General features: G+C 46.4%; 1 protein-coding gene across 1 annotated transcript in view; it reads left to right on the forward strand.

The window, feature by feature from the left end:
- The window catches only part of LRRC7 (leucine rich repeat containing 7), a 399545-nt gene that overhangs the window by 294988 nt on the left and 84116 nt on the right, over positions 1-20441 (forward strand). The window contains exons 15-16 of the mRNA XM_075936231.1: positions 2745-2844; positions 4159-4283. Coding sequence (XP_075792346.1) covers positions 2745-2844; positions 4159-4283 — 225 coding nt within the window. The remainder of the gene's footprint in view (positions 1-2744; positions 2845-4158; positions 4284-20441) is intronic.

Genomic DNA, 20441 nt, shown 5'->3' on the forward strand with positions numbered 1-20441 from the left:
TGAAGGGAGCAGGAGCAAGGGAGGGCTAGGGATGGATAGGGTGTCTAGCCAGGAGGAAGGTGTAGGAGCAAGGGAGGGTGCAGGAGCCGGTATCTGCCAAGGGGGAGGGGGCAAGGATAGGCTGAGGATGTGATATCTCAGTGGTGGTGGTGAGTAGAGGGGCTGGGGATGTGGAGTCTTGGCATGGGTGATGGGAGGGCTACTTGCTTTCATGCTGCTTTCAGGTATGGCCTCCCACTGCTTTCATTGGCCAGATTCTGGCCAATGGGAGCAAAGGGAAAAGCCTCCAGGCTGTGCGTCCCTGCAAGGCTGTTCCCCCAGCCAGGAAAAGGGACGCAGCAGCACACACAACCATTTCTGGCTTTGCTTCCCTGCCAACTGGATCTGGCAAAGAGCCTCAGTGCTTTCTCCTCCCCCCGCCCCCATGCCCCTTCCCACTGCAGATAGTTTGCACTCCAAACTTGTGGCGGCTGCGAGACTAGAGTGCCAGCACGGGCTCTTGAGTGCTGCAGCAGAGGCGGGGGGGAGGGGGGCAAAGATGGGGCTGAGCCATATTTGTCTCATGAGACATAGGTTGCCAACCCCTGCTCTAGAATATGTTTACTTTGACTTGGGTTTGTGCACTGCAGTGTGGATGGCAGAGTCCTAGGTTTGAGAATGGGTTAGCAAAGTCTTGATGTAATTTAAAATACAATATTGACATTCAAGCACCGTGTTCCCTGATGTACGTCAGCCATGGGCATATGTTGCAGTAGAGACATACCCTATGTGGGAGGACTCCTGGGCCTATCCCGAGTAGGTTCAGCACAATCACAGAGGTCAGTCTGTGCTGAGTCAGGGTATGTCTACACTACAGAGTTTTTTCGGAAAAATATCTGATTTTTTTTTAAACTTCAATTACATCCACACTGCAATCACGTTCTTTCAAAAGAAAATCAAAAGAACAGAGGGGGTTTTCCGACATTGGTAAACTTCTTTCTACAAGGAAGAAGCCTTTTTCCAAAAGAGCTCTTTCGGGAAAAAAGCGTGTGTGGACAGGGAAGAGGGAGATCTTTCACAAGAAGAGGAAAGAGGAAAAAGCACAGGTGCCCTGGTAGCCATTCTGCCCATAGTAATCACAGTTTACAAGTGAGATAGCATCCATTCAGTGTGGATGCTATTTTTTGAAAAAGCAGATCGCTTTTTTGATGTCCGTTGACAGCATGGATGCTCTCTTTTGGAAGAGGTTTTTTTGGAAGATTGTAAGACTGAGGTCTAAGATGCTCCTCTCCTAACAAACATAGGGTATATTTATATATTACTAACTTACATTTAATAAGTAATACTTCAGCAAGATACTATGTTCACCTTAAGAACAAATTTAAGCAAATATAAGGATATTTATTGTTAATGTCAAGTAATTTTACTCATTCTTGAGATTTTTTTTCAGAATTTTAAATGGCATAGATAGATAGATAGATAGATAGATAGATAGATAGATAGATAGATAGATAGATAGATAGATAGATAGATAGATATGAATGTAAAAAACAACCAAGCAAACAAAATGACGGGAGGGAGGAAAGTCATAAGCAATGAGTGGACTCTACTGCAATAAACTAGAGCCGTCTTTCTCTTTCCCTTCCTATTCCTACCTGTCAAAAACTGATCAGTAGAATGTGACCCCTTATAAACATAGACATATCATCCCAAAGTACAATGAAAAATTAATGGACAATAGGGTGCCTGCTTAGGAGCCCATCTAGTTTGCACACCAATTGAGAGCCTACGTTCTTTTAAAGATAAATATTATTTTCTTCAACTTATTGGACTTTTCCACAAGAGCTCAGAGATTAATTTGCATTAGTTTAATTAAAATATACCAGTATCATCATAATACTCATTGGGCCTTAGCACACAATCTCTAGACACTTGCACCAGTTTTATACCAGTCTAAGACTACTGCCTTCAATGGAGTTTCTCCTGATTTACCCAAGTGGGAATCAGTTAGAATCAGAGATTCAGTGCCCTTCCCACACTCCTCTGTTTCTCATTTCACTTAGAGTATGTCTACACTGCACACTTATTTCAAAATAAGCTACTCCAGTTTAGTTACTCCAAAATAGCTTATTTCGAAATAGCATGTCTACACTGCAGGGAAGCCTCAAAATTAGTCTGAGACAGGCTTCCTGAATGTAAATGTGCTGTCTCCATTTAGAGTCCCAAGAGGCACTGGGGAGGAATAACTTAGAATTGCCTTGGGGAGGGACTATTTCGAAATAGCAGCAGTGGAGCGTCTACACACACCTTATTTCAAAATAGCTATTTTGGAATAGACGTTGTTCCTTGTAGAATGAGGTTTACAGATTTTGGAATAAGCCATTGGTTATTTCAAAATTATTTTGAAATAATGGACTAGCTGTATAGAAGCTCACATTGTTATTTCAAAATAATACTAGTTATCTTGAAATAACGGTGATTTATAGATGCACTGTTAGTCTCTATAGGTGTTACGCTCTGTTTTCCTTACATTGGACATATTCCTACTAAAGTCAGTAGGATTGTTATATATGTGTTAAGAATGACCAATGAAGAAAATTACACATCAGAATAAAATATTTTTTTTTGTCAGCAACTGTAAGAACATTTTAACTTAGACCAAGGATATTATTCATACATTCTTTTTTATATATTCTACTTTTACCAGATCATAAAATTGTTTTTTCTTTGAATGCCTATAAACGATCTTCCATCTTTTTTTATAGTCCAAGGCCCTTATCCCTCTGCAAACTGAGGCCCATCCAGAAACAAAGCAAAGAGTATTGACTAACTACATGTTTCCCCAGCAACCCCGCGGTGATGAAGGTAAAATACTGTTAACAATTCATTACAAAGGCAAAAACTTGTTTATAATGATTATTTAAATCACAGGGAGAACATTTTTTTTTAATAATGGCTCCATGGATGGGAATGGCTGCATTTGTTTCTATAAGTATATACAAGGCAGTATATATTTAGTCATACTGAAATGCTTCTAAACAGGATCTTTTTGTATGTTAAATCTATAGTTTCTTAATGCCTTAATTTTGGACTGAGATTTGTTCTTTTTCTTTTTTGGGGGTGAGGAGATGGAGTGGGTGGATGGGTATCAGAATTTTACCTTCTGACACACTATGTAAACTCACTGAATTTACTTCATTAGGATTGCATGGTGCAATGAAAGGCAGAATTTGGTCTAATGTGTACACTAGGTCAGAGGATGGCCAGTGTTCTTTCATAGTTCTGCTAGCAAGAGGCACTCATTTAGTGAGAGTCTACCACTTCCCCATCCTCCCTATTCTGACCTAAACTACAATAAAATGGGATACATCTTAGTCTTCTACTAAAGCAATCAGGGGTATGTCTACACTAGCTTGTTAATTCAAGCTAGGTAGGCAAACGAGGTGACCGGAGTTGCAAATGAAGCCCGAGATTTAAATATCCTGGGCTTTATTTGCATGTTCCCAGCCGGTCGCCATTTTGAAATTTCACTAGCCCGAACTCAGTGCCGCACGGCTACACACAGCAGTGAAATGTTAATTCAAACTAAGTCCTTAGTTCGAATTAATTATTACTGCTCGTGGAATGAGGAGTAACAGTTAATTCGAACTAAGGACTTAGTTCGAATTAACGTTTCACTGTTGCGTGTAGCCGCGCGGCAGTTACTTTGGGCTAGTGAAATTTCAAAATGGTGACCGGACGGGAACATGCAAATAAATCCCGGGATATTTAAATCCCAGTCTTCATTTGCAACTCCGGTCGCCTCGTTTGCTTACCTAGCTCAAATTAATGAGCTAGTGTAGACATACGCCATGAGACTTCACTGTAAGCCTTGAAGTCACAGAATTGACAATATGTTCAAACACCACCAATTTGCATACCACTTTCATCTGCAGCTTATTACATTAAAAATTGTGTAACTTGTTTATAGGTTTTGACAAATTTTTGTCACTTTTCATAGCCTTTAGATGATTGAAGTCTCTAACCCAAGGTGCAGGTCTCAATACAACATACATTTTTGTCATTTAGAGTTGAAACTACATTACATTTGTTTTGCTGGTTGCTTTAATTATCCATTCTGTTACAAAGTAGTTTTACTGGATATTAACTATAGATTTATTACCTGGATTTTAACTATAGATTTCCAGTCAGACAGCGATAGCTTTAACCCTACTTTATGGGAGGAGCAGCGACAGCAGCGGATGACTGTAGCTTTTGAATTTGAAGAAAAAAAGGAAGAAGAGGAAAATGCAGGAAAAGTTAAGGTAATTAGGTAGCTTTCACTTTTCCCTGCTTTTACTTTTTGTTGCCTTATACATTATTGGCACCAGATCAAATACACAAATGTCATGGTAACATGTTTTAATCTTCTAAACTTTCAGAAAGTGTTTGAGACCAAATATAATTATTAATGAAAAATTAGGGGTTTGTATATATTAACAGTTTCCATTCATGCCTTTGTTACCTGACTATTAAAATTTGAGCTTCTTTGAGTGTTTGCTCATGTCCATTCCATGCTAGCTGTGCGCACATTGCGTGCACTGTTGCCAGATACTTTTCCCTTATTGTATCCATAGGGATATCTCTAACATCCTTTGGAGCCATGTAATTACATACTGGTATATAGGGCACCACCAGCCTCACACCCTTTTAATTCCTTCTCAGCACCCATGCTGATTACTGGAACAATACTACTTCAAGTGTTTGTTCATGTGCATTCCAATTAGGTGTCTATGTGTGCACGTGTGTGTTAGCCAGAAGATTTTTCCCTTAGCATCTAGCCATAGGGTGCACCTGGGTATCCCCTGGAGTGGCTCCAAAATGGCACCCAATTTAAAGCCCTGCCAATTCGCTCCCTACCCCCATCAGTTCCTTCTTTCCACCAGTAATGGTTAGCTGGAACTCCCCATAGCTCTTGTAATGAAGTGCAGCAACCTTTTACTTTCTTCATAATTAGTATAGTTGTTATAGTTGTAGCAGTTAGGGTATGTCTACACTGCCACCCTAGTTCGAACTACAGTGGCTAATGTAGGCATTTGAACTTGCAAATGAAGCCTGGGATTTAAATATCACGGGCTTCATTTGTATGTTCCCGGGTGCCGCCATTTTTAAATGCCCCATAGTTCGAACTACCTGCCCGCGGTTACATGCGGCATGGATTAGGTAGTTCGAATTAAAGCTCCTAATTCAAACTACTGTTAAACCTCCTTGCAGGGCAGTGTAGACATCTGTTAGTTAGTTAGTTTTAGTTTTAAAAAATTGCTACAGTAGTTCATTTTAGAGTACAGGCAGTCCCCGAGTTACGCGGATCCGACTTACGTCGGATCCGCAGTTACGAACGGGGCCGATCATCTCCCTGGTCTCCAGCAGACCAGGGAGAGGAAGCAAAGCGGCGGAACATGTGGGCAGCGGACAGGGTTGTCCGCTGCCCACGCGCTCCAAGGCTTGGCTCTGCTTTGCCCCCCCCTCCCCCGTCCCCTGGTCTGCAGACCAGGGGGACGGAGGGGGGGGGGGCAAAGCAGAGCCAAGCCGCGGAGCGCCCGGCCAGCTGACAGCCCAGACGTGTCTGGGCTGTCAGCTGATCGCGCGCTCCGCGGCTTGGCTCTGCTTGGCTCTGCTTTGCCCCCCCCCCCGTTCCCCTGGTCTGCAGACCAGGGGGACGGGGACGGGGGGCAAAGCAGAGCCAAGCAGAGCCAAGCCGTGGAGCGCGCGGTCAGCTGACAGCTGTCAGCTGGCCGCGTCCTCCGCGGCTTGGCTCTGCTTGGCTCTGCTTTGCCCCCCCCCCCCGTCCCCCTGGTCTGCAGACCAGGGGGACGGGGGGGGGGCAAAGCAGAGCAAAGCCGCGGAGCACGCAGGCAGCGGACAGCCCAGACGCGTCTGGGCTGTCCGCTGCCCGCGTGTTCCGCTGCTTTGCTCCCCGTCCCCCTGGTCTGCAGACCAGGGGGACGGGAAACAAAGCAGAGCAAAGCCATGGAGCCCGAGGGCAGCAGGACAGCCATGGCGCGTCTGGGCTGTCCCACTGCCCCCGTGCTCCATGGCTTTGCTCCGGACACCTGTGGTACAGCAGCTGGGGCGCTGCCAGTTGGTCCCGTAGCTCCGCTCTGGGCGCTACTGGACCAACCGGGCAGCACCCCAGCTGCTCTGCCCCAGGCGTCCCCAAGTCAGCCGCTGCTGAAACTGACCAGTGGCTGACTACAGGAAGCCCCTGCCCCGGGCTTCCTGGAATCAGCCGCTGATCAGTTTCAGCAGCAGCTGACTTGGGGATGCCTGGGGTTCTTAAGTTGAATCTGTATGTAAGTCAGAACTGGCGTCCAGATTCAGCCGCTGTTGAAACTGATCAGTTTCAGCAGCGGCTGAATCTGGATGCCAGTTCCGACTTACATACAGATTCAACTTAAGAACAAACCTACAGTCCCTATCTTGTACGTAACCCGGGGACTGCCTGTAGTTAAGTGGGAGGTATTTCCCTGCGCTTTGCACCAATGCGTGCTCAGGTCTCCAGACTTTAAAGCCTGTGGATCTTGTGGCAAATGTATGTCCAAAAGTGACCCTCATACTTCTTTTTTAATTTGGTAGAAGGACAACAGAAAGATCAGTGTCCTGTTTTTAAGACATTCAAGCCCCACACATTAAGAGACAGGGATTAGTGCCTGAAGATCCTGTTAAAGGAGGTGGTTCTTCAGCCTCAATCAGGCCATTCACTGACAGACTCAGCACCAAGCAGCACCTCATTGATGCAAATTTTCATATTTTTTTTGTTGCTGTTTGTTTTAAGAACTCTTTCACTTGGTTGTGACCAGATTAAGTGCACACTAAACCACTGTTTATTTGGTGTTAAATAGAAAATAAATTGACTTAAAAAATCATGCACTCATAATTAATAGGTTACGCTGAAACCTTACAAATAGATTAATCACAGTTTTCTGGTTCAATACATAATACAAAACCCAGTAAATTGTGGATTATGATGCCAATTTTATCCATTAGTATGTTATTAGTTTAAAAAACCTAAAAATGCACTATTGACCCATACTAACAATTTAGAAATTAGTTGGAACAAGAATACTATTCTTTTATTAACATAATATGACTGCTTCATCATGTGAAGAATTTGTGGTCCCATTAGTTTTGTATAGTAGAATATTACTTCTAATTCTAAAAATACAGTGTGACATAAATATAATTTAGTGACAGTTGTTAAAAGAAACACAATACTATAGAAAATTGCCCATAATCTAAGAGTTGCCACTACAGTACAAAGGGCCTTCTCTGTCTTTATTAATGTTTTAAATATTTGCTAAAGAATGTTTTAACAATGTTTATGAAGCAAATATCTATGCAATGAGGTTTAACAGGTAGTTCAAAATAGGGCTTTATTTCGAACACCCGTTTCGCTGCCGCATGTAGACGTGGGCAGTTATTCCGGGCTTGTTAATTTCAAAAAATGGTGCCCGGCTGGGAAGATGCAAATCAAGCATGGGATATTTAAATCCCGGGCTTGATTTGCAATTTCGAATGCCTACATTTGCAGCCCTATTTCGAATTAGGCTGCAAGTGTAGACATACCCTATGATAACATGATTCTACAGAAAATGTTCACAGCATTATTACTACTGTCATTTGGATAGTCATATTTCTTACCCACTTAGTTAAATTAGAATAAAGCATTCAGAAATAGTTGCATACTTTTATATATACAAAAACTATTGTGTTAATCATAGGGCAACTAGGAATTTTCCAATGTTAATAATAGAGATGCTAGCATTTAAATTACTGACTTCTAGCTCGAACAGATGAGGAAATCTAAATTGCATCATATGCTATTTGCCCAAACTTTGTTATGGAAAGCATTGTCTTTTTCTCATTATAAGGTATTGGACTATAATTCATAGACTCATAGACATTTAGTACTGGAAGAGACCTCAATAGGTCAGTCCAGTACCCTGTAGTTGAGGCAGGAATAAATATTAACTAGACCATTCCTGATTGTTTGTCTAATCTGTTCTTTTAAATCTTCAATGCTTGAGATTTCACAACCTCCCTAAGAAATTTGTTCTGGTGCTTAGGTACCCTGACAGTTAAGACGTTTTCCAAATCTCCAACTTAAATCTCCTTTGCTGCAATTTAAGGTTATTGGTTTTTTGTCCTATCCTCAGAGGTTAATGAGAACAATTTTGCACCCTCCTTGTATCAAGCTGTTATATACTTAAAAACTATCATGTTGTCCCTCAGTCTTCTCTTCTCTAGCCAAAACAAATCAGATTTTTCAAATCTTCTTAATTATTTTAATTGCTTTCCTGTTACCCAGAGTTTTCTGAATCCAAAGTTCTTAGTAACTTTTCACTCTTGGTGAGGCAGGAAATAAATCAATGGGAATACAGCCATCTGACCAATAGACTGTTGACATGAGCAGTACAATACATGAGTGCTTTTATTTAAAGCTACACTTTATGTATCTCAAGTACTAACACACATCTGCAACAGATTAGTAAAACATCCCAACTCTCAATAATTATTGAAGTCTTGAGATGTTTTCCAGTGTTACAGATGCAGCTAGCCATCTGATGGTTAATCTTTTGTATGCTGGTAGTGTCCACAAAGTGATCCAAGAGCCCAGACTTATCCTCCCTTATTTATTATGTCAATCAAAATACTTTTTAAGGAAATAATTTCAAAGATTAAGCAAGATGTTTTCTCAGATCATCAATTAGACAGATCTCTGCATGTTTGAGCTTCTGAACAAAAACATCCCAGAGGGCAAATATAGATAAGCTTCCTGTTTTCTAAAAATGCATACTTCAGCAATTTCAACAGAGATATGGTCAGGAAGGATGCCATTCTTGTGGTTCCCCTATTGGCATCAGTGACTGGTACCTGTGAAGGGAGCGGATGCAAGGAGAACCACACAAAGGAATGAGGAGGGGACATGAGGAGGCACTATAATTAGCAATTAAGATTTTGGTGGGACACAGGGAGGCTGGTGCACATCCTGAGTGCTACTACGTGTCACATACGTCTCTTGGCTTAGTTATGCTAAGACCTATTGACCTGGCTGATTTTTGCAATAAGCATGATAATCAATATTCCAGCTACTGGTACTGGTCCAGGCAATTTGCTGATCCATCAAAATCTCATTATGTAGTGCTTCTAGACTTTTTCTCTAATTTGTCAATATCTTCAGCTTGTGATCTACTATGCCCTCCATATCCATTTCTGTAGTATTTCTTCTTCTTCGGGTAATGTCCCCGTGGATGCTCCACGTCAGGTGTAGGAACATCCCAGAGCCAGAGAGCTGAGCTTTTTCCAGCAGTGCCTGCAAGCTGCGCATGTGTGAGGAGAGCCTCGCACTGCACTCTGGTTGGCACCTCGCACACGCAGCTTGCCCCCCCATTAACCTTTTTTTCCATCCTTGATCTTCGACAGAGTTCTTCATTCTCCGACCTCCCACTTCGACCTCTGCCAACGAGCCAGTTCCATGTCTTCACCAACAGACTCCGTCCCTTTTTACCATCAGTGGGACATCATAACATCAGTTCAATAGGTCTTAGAGATCATCCGTACAAGATATGCCATCCCCTTTACGATGCTTCCCCCTACCCTTCCTCCCTCCCCGTCTTTCTTCAAGGACCCCTCTCACGGGACGCTCCTCAAACAGGAAATCAACCACCATAGAGAAGGTTCCCTGGGCCTTTCAAGGGAGAGGATTCTACTCTAAGAATTTTCTGACACAGAAGCACACAGGGGGTTGGAGACCCATACTAGATCTACACAAGTTAAACAAGTGTCTGCAAAAACAACACTTCAGAATGGTAACACTGGCATCAATTATGCCAGCTTTGGATGAAGAGGACTGGTTTGCAGCCCTCAACCTTCAGGACACATATTTTCACATCGCCATACACTACACCCATCATACAGGCACTACCTCCGATTTACTACAGGCCATAAGCATTACCATTACATAGTACTTTCTTTTGCCTATCTTCTGCTCCTAGGGTCTTCTCAAAGGTCCTGGCCATAGTCACAGCCTATCTCTGACAAAATACAGGACTATGTAGCACTTTAAAGACTAACAAGATGGTTTATTAGATGATGAGCTTTCGTGGGCCAGACCCACTTCCTCAGATCACATAGTAGAAGAAAATAGTCACAACCATATATACCAAAGGATCTGAGGAAGTGGGTCTGGCCCACGAAAGCTCATCATCTAATAAACCATCTTGTTAGTCTTTAAAGTGCTACATAGTCCTGTATTTTGTTTCAGCTACACCAGACTAACACGGCTACATTTCTATCACTATCTCTGACAACAGGGCGTCGTCATCTTTCCATATCTAGCCGTCTGTCTTATAAAAGGCCGATCTCACACAGACTACCGACATGATCTCCAACACCAGGCAGATCTTCAACCTTCTGGGCCTTCTAATAAATGAGCAGAAATCGACCCTGCTAATAAATTCTCAGGGAACAGAATTTATTGGGGCCTGCCTCAATTCGTTGACAGCCAGGGCTTATCTCTCCCAACACCGATTCTCAGCACTACGCAACTTCGTGACCGTATTACTGACCACCACTACTACTATAGTTCTGACCTGCCTACAAGCCATGGGACATATGGCGGCTACTACCTATGTTGTACAATATGCTCGCCTCCACTTCAGAGCTGTACAACACTGGTTAGCATCAATTTACAGACCAGGCATCCTTGCCCTACATGAACAGCTGTGCTCCCCAAGAGGGTGCTAGACTCTCTTACATGGTGGACAATTTCTACCAACCTGCTAACAGAAGTTCCCTTCCACCAGCCTGAACCTTCCAAACAGATCATTACAGATCCCTCCCTTAGCATCTGGGGCGCGCATCTACTTCAACACATAGTTCAGGGAGGGTAGTCAACACACAAATCCTCGCTACATATCAACCTCCTCAAGCTCAGGGCTGTGAGGAATGCGTGCAACCATTTCCTTCTGCTCATTACCAACCAGACTGTTCACATAGGGTATGTCTACACTACAGCATTAATTCAAGTTCACTTAATTCAAAATAGTTAATTTGAATTAACGCATCTATGCAGAAAATGCATTTCGAAATAGCGCGTCCACACTGAGTGGACTCTGAATCAGCCCTCCCTCTGCGAGGTGAGGATGACCATGCCCTGCACCGTCAGAGCCATTGTGCTTGCTCAGAGGCCATATTTGGAATGTCCAGCTATCCCTGGGAGTGGGAGGTGCCCCGAGACCGCACCCATGCCCCTGTGCCGTGTATATTGTGGCTGAGGTGGGGGGGAGATGTCCCCTGCCTCTGTGTAGAGGGGGTGTGTGAAGGGAGGGCATCCTGCTGTGTCCCGCCCCGGGCACAGAAGCGTGTCAGGTCTCTTCACACACATATGTGCCTATCAGGCCACGGCCCCTGAGTGTCACGCAGCTGGGGCCACCTGCCCAAGGGTGGCCTGGCACGTGCTCACACTTACACATGTTGCTGCGTGATGTGTGGTAGGCAAGGGCCACGTGTGTGGTCCCTGTTCTCCCTCCCCACCCCCACTCCTTGGTGTGGCTTCCCCGGACGACCCTACTGACTCCAATGTTGGGACAGCATGGGGGTCCTGCCGGCGTGACACCCCAGGATGGGTCGAGGGCGGGGAAGTAGGGGCAGGTGTCAGCCCCTGATGTGGTGCCGCCCCTGGTGGCCCTGGTGTACATCTGCAACAGGTCCTTCACTTTGAAGTGCACCTGCTCTTGTGTGAACCTGTGGCCCTTTCTGGCCATGGCAGGTGCTATGCAGCCATAGATGGCCGCATTCCTCCACCTAGTGCGGAGATCATGCACATTGTGGGCCTCCTCCCAAACCTCAAGGAGCTCCACAGTCTCAGCACTAGTCCACAAGGGCGCGCGCTGTCTATGGTCCCTGGGTGCTGGGGGACTGGGCGGGGACGGCTGGCTGCCACTGGCTGCCATTGTGCGGCCACTGGGTAAGGGGCTGTGGCTGCTGACAGGCCTGGCTCTAGCACATGCCCAGTGGCCAGACTCTACCCCTTTAAGGGCCCCGGGGCTGGGGGAGAGGAGAGGAGTTTTCCTGGTTGTGCCCAGAGTAGCCACCAGGGGAAACTGGGAAGGGCTGGAGGCCAGCTAATTCGAATTAAGTGTCTACACAGCACTTAATTCGAAATAGCTATTTCGAATATGGCATTACTCCTCATAGAATGAGGTTTACAGCCATTATTTCGAATTAAATTTGAAATAGCGGTTTGCATGTATAGACGCTATTAAAGTTAATTCGAAATAATGGCTGTTATTTTGAATTAACTTTGTAGTGTAGACATACCCATACTTACCAACATGACAACCATGTTTTACATAAACAGACAGGGGGAGTTCGCTCCCCATCACTGTGCGCCGAAGCCATCTGCCTTTGGAATTGGTGAATCCATCATGGCATTACCCTGAAGGCTTCATTCTTACCCAGAATAAACAATGTTCAAGTGGACACCCTGAGTCGAAATTTCAATTCTGAACAAGAATGAGAGAATTACATCTGACCATACTCACTTCCATCTTCCACCACTGGGGAGTCCCGACTATAGACTTTTTCGCAACTCCTGACAATACCAAGCATCCTCGATTTTTCTTGAGAACTGGCCTAGGCAAGGGATCTCACAGCAACGCCTTCCTCATCCACTGGAATGAGCCACTACACTATGCCTTCCCACCCATCCCACTCGTAGCCTGAGTGTTATGCAAGATCCAGATGGATGAGGCTCTGGTCATACTAATAGCACCATTGTGGGCCAGACAGACCTGGTTCCCATTTTTCACGATGTTCATAGCCATGCCATATCCTTTCCCACTAGCGTGACATCCTATCTCAGGACGGGGCAGATTACTTCACCCCCAGCCTCACACACTTCACCTACACACGTGGCTCCTCTCTGGTTCCAAGGAACAGAATCCCTATGCTTCTACAGAGCAGAAGGCCATCCACTTGGGCTACCTACATGCAAAAATTAGGAAGATTTTCAGGTTGGTATCACTTGGCCCGCACGGATCCTTGCACTGCACCACCTCACCAGATTCTTGACTATCTACACCGCTTCAGAACTGGGGATCTAGTGAATCCCTCTGCACGACTGTATAGATGGCTTAATGATATTTGTGCATCCTACTACAGGAAGGTTTCTGAAGGGTCTCCAAAACCTTTACCCTCCTGTCAGGGCACCTCCCCCACGTGAGATCTACACCTTATCCTAGACTTGCTTATGAGGCCTCCTTTCAAACCATTAGCCACTTGCCTAATGCAATTTCTGCTAATGAAGGTGCTATTCCTTATGGCTATAAACTCCGCAAAGAGGGTTAGTGAAATAGGGGCTCTTATGACAGACCTGTCCTATACAATCTTCACTAAGGACAAGGTCACGTTACGCCCACATCCAACATTTTTACCCAAGGTTTGCATGCCCTTCCACATCAATCAACCTATAGTATTACCAGTGTTCTTTACGAAGCCTCACGCATCCTCCAGGGAGGCTATGCTCCACACGGTCAATATACAGTGAGCCTTGGCCTTCTATATAGACAGAATGCTGTCATTCCGTAAATCTTCTCACTTGTTCATATCCATTGTACCACACTCAAGGGGTGCGCCTATCTCAACCCAGCGTATTTCCAAATGGGTCTCTGTGATGGACCCACGAGGGTGGAGAAGGCAGACCAGAGCAGCAGCTGGCCGCAGCAGCCCTGATTCCCGGCTCAGCGGGGCCGGGGATGAGCGGGGAAGCGACGCAGCCCCGCCGCACGGGATGTTGGGCCAAGTTTTGCCGGCGCTCCCCAGCATGAGGCCGGGAGAGCGGACAAGCTGCAAAATGCTGGGAGGCTCAGGGGGCGGGGCCTCTGCCGCGCCACCCAATGTTGTGGTACGGGGTGATGCAGAGGGGGCAGGGCGCCGTCACTCGGCGTCTGCCCCCCCGGGCCACTTGAAAAGTGGCAGGACCGGAGATGCAGGGGGGATGCTTGGAGGAAATGGCCCTGTCCTGGAGGAGAGAGGGAGGACCTGCCTCCGTACTGGAGGAAGCAGTGCAGGATTCGCGGGCCTCCGGACCACCAAGGAGGACCAGAGACCGAACAAGCCGGGGTAAGGACCCACGGCGGTTCCCTGAGCCAGATCACTCGGTAGGGGGAAAGGAAGCAGCCCGGGGAAGTACGCCTCTGGAGCCTGTGGGCGGATGGGTTTCAGGAGTAACCCCCATCCGCCGTGCAAGGGGAGCATTGCACCCTGCACTTAGGGCCCCGGGCTGGGACCCGGAGGAGAGGGCAGGCCCAGGTCCCTCTTCCCCCACCTACTCCTATCCGAGGGGTGCATGAAGCGCCTGTCAGCCTGACCTTCACTCCAGACCCTGCACACGTTTGTTGAACCCCGCCCGAGCACGGGCTAGACTGGAGGGCCAGAGCCCCCAACACAACCCTTCTCTGGGGGGTTTCCAGGTTCGCTGAACCCCTCCTCCCGACTCAGGGGAGGGAGATCGCACCTGAGGGACCTGTCCCGGAGGACAGAGGACCCCAATACCTAAATTCTGGTTAGGCGGAGAGTTCGCTGAACCCCCCTTCTGGGCAGAAAGGGGTGTTCGTACCCTTAATACCTGTCACAGTCTCATTGTGCATATTACACTGTCATGCACTCCAGAACAAGCCTTTGCCAACTCCACCGAAGGCACACTCTGCCCGTGCAGCTGCCACCTCCACGGCCTTCTTTACCGATGTACCTCTTAGAGACATCTACAGGGCATCCACCTGGTCCTCAGACCTCATTTTCGCTAAACTTTATGCCATTATGCCACAATTGGCTGCCGATTCAGCTCTGGCTATGGCAGTGCTATCTACAGCCTCTAAACAGTGATTCTGATTCCCACCATCCTGTCGGATACTGCTTGCTAGTCACCTGACGTGGAGCACCCACAGGGATATCACCCGAAGAAGAAAAGGGAGTTACTCACCTCGTACAGTAATGACTGTTCTTCGAGGTGTGTCCCCCTTTGGGTGCTCCATGACCCTTCCTTCCTCCCCTCTATTCTGAGTCACAGCTACTCCAATGGAGAAAAGGAACTGAAGGGGGGATGCAAGCTGCACGTGTGAGGCTCTCCTTGCGCGTGCACGATTTTCAGGCACTGCTGCAAAAAACTCTGCTCCATGGCTCCAGGACATCCCTACACCTGAAGTGGAGCACCCACGGGGACACACACCTTGAAGAACAGTCTTTTCTGTACGAGGTGAGTAACTCCCTTTTCCTACAGTCATTTCCCATTTTAGTAATAGAAATGTAGCCGTGTTAGGCTGGTGTAGTTGAAGCAAAATACAGGACTATGTAGCACTTCAAAGACTAACAAGATGGTTTATTAGATGATGAGCTTTTGTGGGCCAAACCCACTTCCTCAGATCAAATAGTAGAAGAAAATAGTCACAACCATATATACCAAAGGATACAATTTAAAAAAATGAAAACACATGAAAAGGACAAATCAAATTTCAGAACAGAAAGGCGATGGGGGGGAAGGTGAATGTCTGTGGGCTAATGATATTAGAGGTGATAATTAGGGAAGCTATCTTTGTAATGGGTAAGATAACTAGATCCTTTGTTTAGACTTAGACTGTTATGTACATTGGACAAACGTCTCAGACACTTCGCCAAAGGATCAATGCCCACAAAACAGATATCAGACAGGATCACAAAGAAAAAAAATTCTTGCCATTTCAACCAGAAAGGACACTGTCTCAACAACTTAACTACCTGCATCCTGCTACAAAGACCTTTTAAATCTGCACTTGAAAGGGAATCCTTTGAATTGTCATTCATGCTAAAATTCGACACTTTACATCTGAGTCTAAGTGTTTGCAAATTGATTACTGGATCATTTGCTCTATTATTTTTCTAGATCCTGAAGTTAACCTGATTGGTCTGTAATTTTGTGGTTGTCTTTATTGTCCTTTTTATTGATTGGCACTATATTTGCCCTCTTTCAATCCTCTGCAATCTCTACTGTTTTCCATGATTTTTTGAAAATAATAGTGAATGAGTCAGACATCACCTCACTCAGCTTTTTGAATATTCTCTGATATAGTTCATCAAGCCCTGATGACTTGAAGACATCTAATTATTCTAAATAATTTTAACTTGTTCTATTTTAGCCTGAAATCCTGCCTTATCTTCACTGGCATTACTATGTAAGGGTATGTCTACACTAGAAAGTTAGTTCGAACTAACGGACGTTAGTTCGAACTAACTTTCCTATGCGCTACACTAGCGCTCCGCTAGTTCGAATTTGAATCGAACTAGCGGAGCGCTTAGTTCGAACTAGGTAAACCTCATTTTACGAGGACTAACGCCTAGTTCGAACTAGCTAGTTCGAACTAAGGGCTGTGTAGCCCTTTAGTTCGAACTAGTGGGAGGCTAGCCCTCCCCAGGTTTCCCTGGTGGCCACTCTGGCCAACACCAGGGAAACTCTATGCCCCCCTCCCGGCCCCGGACCCCTTAAAGGGGCACGGGCTGGCTACGGTGCCCGTGCCAGGTGCAAGCCTGCCAGCACCCAGCTAGCAGACCCTGCACCTGGCACGGCACAGAGCCACCCACCCGATGCCCCCCAGCCCACCCCCTCTTGCCGGGACCAGGCTGGCGGCTCCCGGGAGCTTGCCCTGGACCGCAAGAGGCGGGCACCTTCCTGGGCTAGTGCGGACATCGTGGACCTCGTCCACGATCTCCGCACTAGGCACAGGAAAGTGGCCGTCTAGGGCAGGAGAGCTGCCAGCCTGGCCACCCAGGACCAGGTGTGCATGAAAATCAAGGGGGTCCACTGAGACCCCCGACACTGAGCCCTGAGCTTACAATGGCCGTCCTGGGTCAGACCAAAGGTCCATCTAGCCCAGTAGCCTGTCTGCCCACAGCGGCCAACCCTAGGGACCCTGGAGGGGATGGACCGAAGACAATGACCAAGCCATTTGTCTCGTGCCATCCCTCTCCAGCCTTCCACAAACTTTGGGCAGGGACACCACTCCTACCCTCTGGCTAATAGGACTCCATGGACCCAACGTCCATGACTTGATCTCACTTCCCTTTAAACTCTGTTCTAGTTCTAGCCTTCACAGCCTCCTGCAGCAAGGAGTTCCACAGGTTAACTATTTGCTTTGTGAGGAAGAACAACTTTCTCTTACTAGTTTCAAGCCTGCTACCCATTCCTTTCCTTTGGTGTCCTCTAGTCCTTCTTTATGGGAACTCATGAAGAACTTTTCTGAATGCACCCTCTCCACCCAACCCCTGCTTTTAGAGACCTCTATCCTGTCCCCCCTCCGTCTCCTCTTTTCTAAGCTGAACAGTCCCAGTCTCTGTAGCCTCTCTTCATCTGGGACCTGTTCCCAACCCCTGATCATGTTAGTTGCCCTCCCCTCTCCCAGCCTTTCTCTTCCCCTCTCCCACCTCCTTTTCCCAGTCTCCCCCAGTTTTTTTCAATAAAGACAGAGTCAATGTTGGAAGAAACGTTATCTTTATTTTGTACATCAAGAAGAAGGGGGGCTAGGGAAGGGCAAGTGGAAGGAGGTGAGGGAGGAATGGGGTACGAGCCCCCGATGGGGAGGACTGGGCTGGCTCTGCGGGCTTCTGGGGGTGGAAGCTCTCCTGCAGCCCCCCAATTACTCCCTCTCCCCAGATGGCAGCCTGCGGCAAGTGCAGCCGGGCTGATGGCCGAGTGGTGTGATGTGCCCAGTGTGGGCACTCAGGGCACTCCAAGCCAGAACTTCTTTGCAAGCGGGGCACCCCTTAGAACTGTGTGTCCGGGGTGGGGGTCGGGACCCTTTAAGCGCAGCCCTCGGCTAGCCTGAGACAGTATCTCCATGCTCTAAGTCCTCCTTTTATGCCCTGCCGGCACTGCTTCCGGCCATCCTTAAGCCCTGTTCAGAGTCCACTCAATGTGGACTTACTAGTTCGAACTAGCAAAACGCTAGTTCGAACTAGTTTTTAGTTCTAGATGCGTTAGTTCGAACTAGCTTAGTTCGAATTAACTAATTCGAACTAAGTTAGTTCGAACTAGCGCTGTAGTGTAGACGTACCCTTAGATATCTGATCAAAAACTGAAATAAAAAAATCATTTTGCACTTCTGTCATTTCCACATTTTCTGTTATTTTCTTTCTCCCCTCATAGAGCAATGGGCCTTGGTCTTCCTCTTGCTTCTAATGTATTTATTTATAGAATGTCTTGTTACTTTTTATGTCTCTAGTTCATTTAATCTCATTTTATGCCTTAGCTGGTGAGCGCAGGAGCAGGCCTGACCCCTGCTGCCAGCATAAGGCCTACTGCTAATATCCTGGGCCTTACAGGAGAGGGTTTGGGGGAATGGAGGAAAAGCAAGGGTGAAAAGAGACAGTGGAGGGGCAGGGCTTGGGAGAGGGGGTGGAGTGAGAATAGGGTGGGGTGGACTAGGGATGAGGGATGTTGTCCCAGGTCCAGACTCCCATAGAGATGGCCCTACATGTAGGGCCTGGCTTTGGGAGAGGGGGAGGGTGCTAGTGATTTCAGCTGAGATTTCAGCACAGGATTAGATTTGTCATTTGGATATTGAATTCAAATTATCAGTGTTGGGTAACCAATTTTTATTGAAGTTGTACGTAACTTTCACTTTGTGTCTTTCATACTTGAAATGGACTGTAAATCAGTTATCTGCTGAAATATATTTGAAATTTAAAATGAAATTCTTGCATTCAGGAATTTAGCATTTTGGAAGTTTCCCTCCTCCCCCGACCCTGGTGACATGCTACTTCTGAAGTAGCATTAAATGTGAAACATGAAAGAATAGTGATAGAAAGGGAGTCTAGAATTCATTGGTAATTATTATTCTCCTTCGAGTGGTGTTCCTGTGGGTGCTCCACTCGGGTGTTGGTGGGTCCTTGCGCCAGTGATCGAAGAGTTTTATCTTAGCAGTGCCTTCCTGTGCTGCCTTAGCAGTTGCCATCTTGTGCTCTTCCATCTATTAGCTGCACACGTGGCGCAGATTTCCTCAGTTCCTTTTCTACTGTCCCCAGCAGGAGAAGGACTCTCTGAGCAGTGCATTTTTCTGTGGAAAAAGAGAAAAATCTGTTGTTAGATAGTAATCTTTAGTAATCTTTTTAGTCAGTGTTAGCTTGTTTTTTCTTCAAACCTAGTTAAAGAAAGTTACACCCCGTTTTTTTCTCCGAGTTCTTGGATCCCAAGTTTTCAAGATGCCAGGGTCCCCCAGTTTTAAAAAGTGTGATTCATGCAGGGACCCTGTGCGCATTGGTATGAACCATGTGGTGCAAAGATGTCAGCACTGTTGAAGCATGACCGCCAGAGCTAAAAGAGACTGGGAGATGAGACTCAAAGTTTACTTTGAAAGAAGTCCCTTCAACTGCTGGATCCAAAGAAAGTGGCACGCTCAGATCCCTCAACCCTGAGGAAAAGGGCCAACTCATCTTCCCCCTGGGACTTCCACAAGTCCAGTGCTTCATCAGCATGGCCATTACCAACAATGCTGACAACATCCCACACTACACATCCACCTCCAGCACCGTGGGAAAGTGGAAAGTGGCACCAACAAAAAGAGTGGAGTCGGAGCCAAAGCATAAAGCAAGCTCCTCCACACGGACTGGCATGGGCTCTCACCCGGTGCCAACCAAGATGGTCATACTGCATCCCCCAGTACTAATGAAAACTGCAGCACCGATACAATCAGCCTCTTCCCAGTGCATGCCTGCACCCAAGCAAACAGTGGTACTAGAAACCTCAATAAGCGAGACCCAGAAAAGGTCAGAGTCGTGGCACCAAACAACACAGCCACTGATAATATCACCGCCAATACAGGCACCACACTCCCCTATAATTACAGAAACCCGTTCACACCATCGTTCGCCCGAGAACATTTCTTCCTCTCCCACACTGTCCTCCCCAAGCACTGGCCCCATCACTGGTCATAGGAGCAGGTTCTCCTTCCAACATTCTTCCCCTACCAGCTCAGTACTGTCTTGGCACTCAATCAGACAGCAATCATTCCATCATTGACTTCAGTACCCTTGGATCAACCACCATTGGCCATATTCACCTCAGCCTTAACAACCTTAATGGCCATCCTGGGAACCATGAAATCAATACCATACACATTTTCCTCACCAGCACTGATCACGAGAATCAACAGCAGCATACAACAACTCATTCTCTACCTACCATGACACAATCATCTCCAACACATCCACCACAATCACCCTCAGCGATGACCCAGGCTGATCTAACAAATGAAGATGATGATCTACCTCAGTTGGATTCGGACAGCTGCTCTCCAGCTCCTCAGTCCTCCTCGTCCCCAGATGATGATATTTTCCTTTCTTCCTCCCTACTAGAAGACTACCTGAAGCAATTTCCAGACCTATTTAAAAGGGTA

Source organism: Pelodiscus sinensis, chromosome 9 (genome assembly GCF_049634645.1).
Source record: "Pelodiscus sinensis isolate JC-2024 chromosome 9, ASM4963464v1, whole genome shotgun sequence".
In the NCBI taxonomy this organism is placed as follows: Eukaryota; Metazoa; Chordata; order Testudines; family Trionychidae; genus Pelodiscus; species Pelodiscus sinensis.